Source organism: Ailuropoda melanoleuca, chromosome 8 (genome assembly GCF_002007445.2).
Source record: "Ailuropoda melanoleuca isolate Jingjing chromosome 8, ASM200744v2, whole genome shotgun sequence".
In the NCBI taxonomy this organism is placed as follows: Eukaryota; Metazoa; Chordata; class Mammalia; order Carnivora; family Ursidae; genus Ailuropoda; species Ailuropoda melanoleuca.
The window spans coordinates 83,685,283-83,694,080 of NC_048225.1; the positions used below are offsets into that span (position 1 = coordinate 83,685,283).

The 8,798-nt window shown below is 36.2% G+C and overlaps 2 protein-coding genes across 6 annotated transcripts in view; one reads left to right on the forward strand and one right to left on the reverse strand.

Annotated features, from left to right (window-relative positions):
* The window catches only part of TPR (translocated promoter region, nuclear basket protein), a 72,888-nt gene extending 69,449 nt beyond the window's left edge, over positions 1-3,439 (forward strand). For 3 of the 5 annotated variants that reach the window (XM_034666787.1, XM_034666786.1, XM_034666788.1), the window contains exons 51-52: positions 2,258-2,353; positions 3,166-3,439. In XM_034666787.1, the coding sequence (XP_034522678.1) occupies positions 2,258-2,353; positions 3,166-3,239 (170 nt within the window). In that variant the 3' untranslated portion in view covers positions 3,240-3,439. The other 2 variants (XM_034666789.1, XM_002924841.4) reach the window with 1 other exon arrangement.
* PRG4 (proteoglycan 4) overlaps positions 3,149-8,798 on the reverse strand; it is a 34,673-nt gene continuing 29,023 nt past the window's right edge. The window contains exons 8-14 of the mRNA XM_034666793.1: positions 7,696-8,798; positions 6,974-7,051; positions 5,968-6,104; positions 5,542-5,698; positions 4,871-5,068; positions 4,251-4,376; positions 3,149-3,287 (exon numbers count right to left, since the gene is read on the reverse strand). The exon at positions 7,696-8,798 is cut by the window's right edge and continues 9 nt beyond it. Of these exons, the coding sequence (XP_034522684.1) occupies positions 3,190-3,287; positions 4,251-4,376; positions 4,871-5,068; positions 5,542-5,698; positions 5,968-6,104; positions 6,974-7,051; positions 7,696-8,798 (1,897 nt within the window). The 3' untranslated portion in view covers positions 3,149-3,189. The remainder of the gene's footprint in view (positions 3,288-4,250; positions 4,377-4,870; positions 5,069-5,541; positions 5,699-5,967; positions 6,105-6,973; positions 7,052-7,695) is intronic.

An 8,798-nucleotide genomic window follows, 5' to 3' on the forward strand; every position in this document is an offset into this window, starting at 1 on the left:
TTCCATACAAATTTAAGGACTATTTGTTCCAGTTCTTTGAAAAATGTCCTCGGTATTTTGATCGGGATAGCATTGAAAGTGTAGATTGCTCTGGGTAGCATGGACATTTTAACTATGTTAATTCTTCCGATCCATGAGCATGGAATATTTTTCCATCTTTTTATGTCTTCCTCAATGTCTTTCAAGAGTGATTTATAGTTTCTAGAAAATAGGTCCTTTACGTCTCTGGTTAAGTTAATTCCAAGGTAACGTATGTAAACCAAAGGAGCTTCTTGTTATTTGTTCTACATATTAGCATTCTTACATGAGATTTGATTCAGAGAGTTGAAGGATAGGAGGTCTGTTACTCAAAAAATATTTGAAATTTACTGATGTAAACAATTTCAAAGTTTGGCTTTCAAGTTTTTGAAGTTAACTTTGAAAAAGGTTATTTTTTTGTATTTTTCCTGCAATAAGAATTATTTCTGTGGTACTTTCAAAAAAATAATTAACATTTATTGAGTACTTACTGTGTGTCAGACAGCATTCTAAACTATTTACATATATTAGCTTACTTAATTCTCATATCAACCCAGTGTGGTAATCACCCATATGGAAACTGAGGCACAGAAATGTTGAATAACTTTTCCAAAAGTACATAGCTAATAAATAATGGGCAAGCCAGGATACGAACTCATGAAGTTTGGCTTCAGAGACTCTGTTCTTAAGACACTATACTAGCTTATCTGTCTTCAAAATTTTTAGGTAGGGAATTACTTTTATTAATTGAAGAAATACAGTACCCAGTCATCCATACTGATTATATTGTTATTTCAAATTGTTTATAGCAGTAATTCTCAAATTCTGCCATGGAACCTCCACATTCTATGGAAGACCTGCTCACTTACTACTTTTTTCAGTCGTGGGACTTTGCTATCTCAGGATCTCTCTTGCCTGTCAGCTGCTTTTCCCCGACACAGCAGCCTATAAGCCAACATCCCTAGGTTCAGATCCCACATCTACCTTGGAACAGCTAGTAACTTTAAATGTTTACAGATTTATTTTATTATGAAATATGAATAATCATAACTAATCTTGCAGTCAAGATTAGAAATAATATATGTAAATTATATAACTCAGTGCATTACACTCAGCAAGACTCAAAAATTATCATTATCATAGTTATTAATAATGCAGTTGCCGAAGTGTTCTTCTCCCATTTATATTGTGATATCCCATGAAAATTACCTTTGACAGTAGAATGGGCAGTCCTTATATCTTACCAGGGCTTGCACAAGAAAATATGGTTTTTGTTCCCTTTTATAGGATACTATAAAATTAGGATGTCTTAAAATTTATTCGGTAATATAAAACAGTAAGCCACCTCATCTGAGCAGTCGTTCATTTGGTCAGTAAATATTTGAGTGTCTGCCATGTGCCAGGCAATTTGATAGAAAGCATCACTAGGAAATTGACTTTAAAGTAAAGACCTGGAAAGGGTAAGGGAGCAACGCTGTGCAGTTTTTTGGGGAATGAGTGTTCCGGATGAGATATATAGCAGGTATCTATAAGGCAGCAGTGTACCATATTCTAGATCAGCAAGAGGGGCAGGCCGGTGTGGTTAGAGCACAAGTAAGGCCAAAGAGAGGCTAGCACGAGATAGGAGGGGTAGGGAGGAGAGGCCCAGTAGATCATTGTAATTGCTTTGGCTTTTGTGGATTTAGGAAGATTTTAGAGGGCTCAAACAGAGTGGTGATAAGTTCTGACTTAAAGATGCAACAGCATCAATTTGGCTGCCGTGTAAACAATAGACTGAAAAGGTAAAGACAAGGATTTTTCAGACAGGATAGTAGAGTTTGTGAGAAGAGGTCAGATTTGGGGATATGTCCTTAAATTCGAGCTGGCAAGATTTGCTCATGATTGGATTGGGGGTGTCTGGAAGAGAGGATTCAGATTTGACTCATATTATATGTAGGGGTCTGTTGTTTCCCCACCTGCTAGCAAGGTGATACGTGGGTAGGCACCAAGTAAATATATATTAGTGGAGTGAATGAATGAAAAAAACCGAGCACTCTTTTTAATAAGAATTTTTTTTTCTACTTTTTACCCTTTTTTGTCCCTTGTTAAAAATCAAACAACTTTTAAATATTGAAAGCGAATGGACACCTCTGCATTTTATCCATGCATTCATTTAGTAACTAGATTTGCCATTATAAATGCTTTTCTTATTTTTTAATTTGCTTTCTTATATTTTAACTTTTGGGGTTTTTTTCCTTAGATACTAGCAGTAGTCAACCAAAGCCTTTCAGACGAGTCAGACTTCAGACAACATTGAGACAAGGTGTCCGTGGTCGTCAGTTTAACAGACAGAGAGGTAAATTTCTGACATATTGATTACATGATAGGATGTAGGACAGTAATAAATGGAACAGGTTTTCTAATCCTTAAGTTTCTAACTTGTATCTAGTTTTTTTTTTTAATGTTCTAAGGATTGATTAAATAATTACACATTAGCATGTGATGTTTACTAATCTGTAAGCTTCTTGCAGAAAGATTTGTAACTATAGGTATATAATGAATATGTGTTTATATTTCATATTTTCTCATTTCTGCCTTGAATTCAGAATAAGGTTTGGAGAAGCAAAAGTGGTACAGTACTAGTCATTTGTTACATCTCTGCCTGTTCTACTTTTTACACAACAGAATAAAGCTTTGTGACTTTAGTTTAAAAAAATTAAAAATTTTAATATCTCCATGTTTTCTAATGTAACCCTTAGAGATTGTATTCATGCCATGAAAATATTAATCTAATTGTAATAATTTTCAACTGAAGATGTGTGAAATGTCTAACACAGATATTTGTTATTGAAAGCAATTTTTATAGTGACCTAGGGTAAGTGAATACTCCAGTTTTGAGCTAACTTCCTAAAAGATGCATTCAGTTTGGTTATTTTTTTCTCTTATAGGTGTGAGCCATGCAATGGGAGGGAGAGGAGGAATAAATAGAGGAAATATTAATTAAATGTCCTATAAACTGTAATAATTGTGAATAAGAGTCTCAAGCCTGTTTTAGTGTAATGATTGTCGAGATTAAAAACATTTTTGTATTTAAATTGGTATGCTTCTCTCAACATTTTTTATTAATAAAATGTATTTCAGTGTCAAAATTTTTCATTCCTCATTTAGTTGACTCTTCCTTTGCCCGTGGGTCTAAGGACATTTGTACCAGACATTGGATAAGCTCCTCCCAAAACGAGTAGTGACGACTCTTGCTGTTCTACTGGGTTCATCGATGTTATAGTATTGATCTAAATAGAAGAGAAATCATTTTTTAATTAAGAAAACAAAACGCTTAAACTTAAAAATAGTTTGTGTTGAAAATGTTTATCATTTTAATATCAGAAATGTTTGTATTGATTAATTTGAGCTTTCTGACAAAAATAAAAACAGTTAACCTTGACAGATTGACCTTTCACCAGCTTTCTGTAAAATTAGGTTCAACTTTCCTTTTTCAGTGTAAGAGTTTGAGAAAAACTAAGTTTAAAAAAATAATTCACTTCAGTTCTATCCTTTAAAAATTTTTGACATCATTTATATACGTGGAATAACTTAGATTTCTGAATTTTTCAAAGAAAAGTGCCCCAGATAGCATAATTTAATTTTTTAAGAATAATTAGTTTCTCGGGGCGCCTGGGTGGCACAGCGGTTAACCGTCTGCCTTCGGCTCAGGGCGTGATCCCGGCGTTATGGGATCGAGCCCCACATCAGGCTCCTCCGCTGGGAGCCTGCTTCTTCCTCTCCCACTCCCCCTGCTTGTGTTCCCTCTCTCGCTGGCTGTCTCTATCTCTGTCAAATAAATAAATAAAATCTTAAAAAAAAAAAAATTAGTTTCTTAAGAACTTCTTTGTGATCTTCGGGACTTGTGTAGTGATGTAAATAATATTTTGTGACACCCAAGACCTCAGTTAAATTCCACAAGTAATGTAAAATATTGTTCTTGGTAACAGTTTTACTCAAGTAATTAGATGGTTTATCATTATAGGCTTTAGTCTCATGAAGGATAGTGCAGAATTGAATTGCAGCCTGTTCAATTTAATTGAAAGTAAAGTGAAAATCTGAACATTCTCTTCTTCAGATCCATTAGAATAAGTGTTAGCGTTTAACTTCTCATCTTTAGTCACCATTGAACACTTGTTTTTGCTTCGATTATGTTCATTTTTTAGAGATTAGAGCACATCTTTAAGAAGCTAAGAAGTTATTTAATAACTTACTCCTAGAAAAGGCGTAGTAATCATAGCCATCGGGTTTTCTGATGTTGGGCAATGCTATAGCTGAAGTAACCACATTTGGAAATCCTCTCCATTGTAAACTCATTTTAACTTCATTATGGAGGAAACCTGTAGATTTAAAGATACCAGACTGAAAGCAATGCACTATAGGAAAGAGCAGCCATTAGAGTCTGACAGACCTGGGTTTGAATCCCAGTTTGGTTACTGAGTATCTCTGTTATGTTGGGTGAGTTATTTAATTTAGGTGCCTCAGTTTTTGCCCCGTCTGACATGGTGCAAAAAAAAAAAAACAAAAAAAAAACCCTACCTTTTAGGACACTGCTGAGGTTTATAGATTTGTATGTTAACGTACTTGGTAAGAGGTACTTGATAAATGGTATTTATTACAAATAACAAACCTGAGTAAATTGCATTCTTTACTCACAAAAAAACTATATATATTGATCTGGTCATTCACTGAGGCAAATTGATGTTTTGCATAAATAAGCTTTAAATTATTGGAGCTATATATCACTATTTATATTCAATAAGCTTCATTCTGTAAGATAAACTATTACATCTGTTTCATGTGTAAGAATTTTTAACACAGTAAGAAACATTACCTTTGTCTTGGTAAGAGACTCTGACGGGTGAATAGTGAATTCTGATGGTGTGTGTTTGAGAAGGTCCTATGGCACGTTCAAAGCGACGTCTCCTAACCTGTGTTGTTTCTCCATACACTGAATAACTGATAGCAGGCCTTCTTCCAGGGCATTTTTTGATGGGTTCCTGTTTGTAAATATACTGCTGAATGCTGCCACCTATTATGTATTAGAAAATCGCATGTGATAAGAAAATTAAGCTTAATCCCCCAGGAAGGTGGAAAAGAGCTTTTACAAGATAGAGGAAATGATCAGTGTTTCTCATAAAGTATGTCCAGACATTAATAATGACTATTAGTCAAGGGTATTATAAAATAATTGCTAAATGCTGAAATACTTGTTGAATGAGTAAAACCAACAGATTTGCATAGTTATATATTTAACTTTGTTTAAAAGTAAATGATGACCTTTATATTAAATGTCCTGAAAATTCAGGTGAAATTGTAATTTGCATGCTGAAAGCTCTGAATACTTTTTACTGACCTCAGTTTTTTCATTGAAAATAATTTTATTCCAGCCATTAAAGACTTTTTGACAGTAAACCCAGTAATAAATGAAAATATTGAATAAAATTTCCCAGGCAAATCAGTTCTTAGAAGTTTTGTAATTTTGTTAATTATTGTAACACATACCTCTCTTGAAAAAATACACGGATTCAGGTCTGTCCTCGTATTTAGCTATTGAGAGAGCTGCCACTATTTTTCCATTTAGTCCTCCAAATCCTTTTGCAATTTGTTTGGGGTACCCTGGATCTTTAATATCATTGGTGAAACGCCAGTACTGGGAATCCTGATGATTTAACAGAGGAAGTGGTATTAACAGCTTTGGAATAAAAGAGTTAGGGATTCATTCTTAGATCTAAATATACGGAGAAAGTTTTAACTTTGTTAAGTGAATAAATCGGCCTTTAATGTTACTAAATTGTTAGCTTTTTATCAAAGTTTGATGACAGAATAGTTGAATAAAATATGGATACCCTTTGAAGTGGAAGTTAAGCTGATATATGCTCTTAGGGTAAAGAATAGCTAGTTACTCATTTCTCTCAGCTGATTTCTTACCTTAAAGAAGAAAGTTTTTCCTTCACAGTTGCATCTGGTAAAAGCAGTATCGATGGGGGAGGGAATACCCCAAACTTCAGTAATTTTACGAGGTGGAGATGGTGGATTGAACGCACTCAGCATCCAGAAATAATGACCTAAAATTGAAAGACACAGATCAGCCTCCAAGCTGAATGAATAATATAACTTATCCCGAAAGAAACCAAAATGAAAAACTGTTAATTAGTTCATCACAAAACAAAACAAAACCAGAATGTGTTAACACACATTATATGACAAGTTTAGTCAACACTGTTAGGATTAGAACAGAAGTTAGTATTTGAACATTTCTGAGAGTAGGTATTTCTCAGGTCTGAAGTTCAGCATAGCCTTCAAAATATTTGTTTTCCAGTGTCTCTAGAAAGATCCTTCTGGCTTTGTGACTTACAGAAAGGCACTTATCTCCATTTCTTTATCTGTTAGAATTAAGGAGTTACAATCCAGTGACTGCTAAAATCTCTTTAGCTTCTACCATGCTAGTGTATGATTTGTTTCCTTTCAGATTTAATCTAAATATATTAGGACTGGACCAGCAGATGGTACAGCAGAGAAGTAACATGAAGTAACTGCTGTTCTTCTGTTAGGTTCCCATAGTATGTAGCACTTTGAACACGTTGCACTCAAGATGTTATTTTCATATAAAATAGAGCAGGGAATAATACAAACACAAATCTGGGTGTCCTGTCATTTGATATAAAATTAAAATTTGAACTGCCTTTTAATTACTAATGGAAAGAAAAAAATTAGTAGCATCCATTTAAGCTCTCTGTTTTGTTACTCTAATGTGTTTAATTCTGTTAATCCTGTATTTTGATAATACTTTCAGGTTCCCATAATACTGTGTGCGGTAAGTTCATCAGTCAGGCTCCCCTCCGGAAATCTCAACCCAAACTTCCACTCTCTTTTGGTTCTCATAAATGCCAAGAATCAAATGATGGGCAGAAGAAGAAACGTGTGCATAGCTTACCTCGAAATGCAACCAGTGTCCCATTGTGCAAAGTAGTCAGTGCATCTACTGGCTTCCCGTTGCATAAATTAGTCTCATCTAAAACAAAAAAGTAAGCCAATACAAAAGAAAATGAGAAAAGTGTTCATGTTCTTTTCAAATCCTCGCACAGAGCTGTTGCTAAGCTTTTGAAGGGGTTAGTGGGAGGTGTGCATATTTCAGCAATAAAAAGGAAGAGCTATATTTCATAATTGTTTTACTTAAAGGTGATATTATTCAAGAAGTAATATATAAAATAAGTAATATATAAAAATCGGAATGGGCCAGGTTACCTGATCTTCATGTAAATTAGATAATTATTGGATGTTTGATCCCAGCACAAAATTCCATTTTTCAGTTTTGATTGCCCTTTGGAATTGGTTTGGAAAAGAATGATATTGCAGACTTTTGCTTTGCATTGTACTCTTGTAAGGATACGCTCCCAACTAAATTTTTTTTACATTGTATATACCGTCTCTGCATATAGACACAAATGCACTAAATTCCTTATTCGATTTTCCAAAGACCTAATAATCTTACCGTGATTACTCTGCTTACCCACAGAGAAGCTGTAAAACCCCACAAGTTAACAAGTTCAGGGATCTAGATAATTTATCAATAGCGTGCTACTAACTCAGGGCATTCTGGCCCAGATTAAGTTAACATTACCAATTTTAAAACTGGAAATAACTGATGCTTATTACCTGAAAGCATGGGATTGATGGCGATGTCTTGATTGGATCCTCTCACCAAGATATCAGTGCCTGGGATAAATATAGGGGTTAACACAGGGGGCCTGGGGATCATGTGAGGTTTTTCTCCAGCAATAGCTGCATCTTTATTTGGATTTACTTCAACTATTTCTGAGTTAAGTCTTTGGTTGGGGCTGGTGGTAGTTAGCACGGCTTCCGCTGAGGAGGTGGGGTGTAATCTAGGCATTGTCGATGTGGTCATCTTCGGGGGAATTGCTGTAGTCTTTGGTTTTCTCCCTTTAGGTATCGTGTTTGGCTTTTTGGTAGAAGTGGGCCTTTTCAGTGCTTTGGTTGGCTTTCGGGGTTTAGAAGTTGACACTTTAGGAGTCGTGGCTGTATCTTTTGGCACAGCTGTGGTTTCCTCGGGTTTATTCACAGTCTCTTCAGTTGTAGTTGTCTTTTTTGTTGTAGTCATTACTTTGGGTGCAAGAGTTGTTGCTTTAGGAGTAATTTTGGACGATGTGATAGATGTTACTTGTGTGGCTGTACTTGTTTTGGGCGCAGTGGTCTCTTCTGTTTCAGGTATCCTATGTATGTCTTTTTCTGTTTTGTCTTTAGCTGTTGTAGTCATCTCAGGTTCGGTCACTTCAGGAGCCTTGGTATTAGATACAGAAGTTTCTTTAGGACTGTTTTCAAGAGCCTCTGGTGTGGGTTCTGCAGGAAACTCAGGAGTTGATTCAGCAGGGTTCTTGGGAGTAGTGGGAGGCTCCATGGTGGTAGTTGTAGTAGTGACCTCTGAGGTGGTTGGAGCAGGTGTCTCAAGAGAAGCTGGAGCAGGCTTCTTGGGGAGTTTGGGGGTGGGCTCCTTGGGGGCAGTGGGTGCAAGCTTCTTGGGGGCGGTGGGTGCAGGCTCTTTGGTGGTAGTGGGTGCAGGCTTCTTAGGGGTGGTGGGTGCAGGTTCTTTGGAAGTGGTGGGTTCAGGCTCCTTGGGGGTGGTGGGTTCAGGCTCCTTGGGAGTGGTGGGTTCAGGCTCCTTGGAAATGGTGGGTTCAGGCTCCTTGGAAATGGTGGGTATAGGCTCCTTGGGGGTGGTGGGTTCAGGCTCCTTGGGGGTG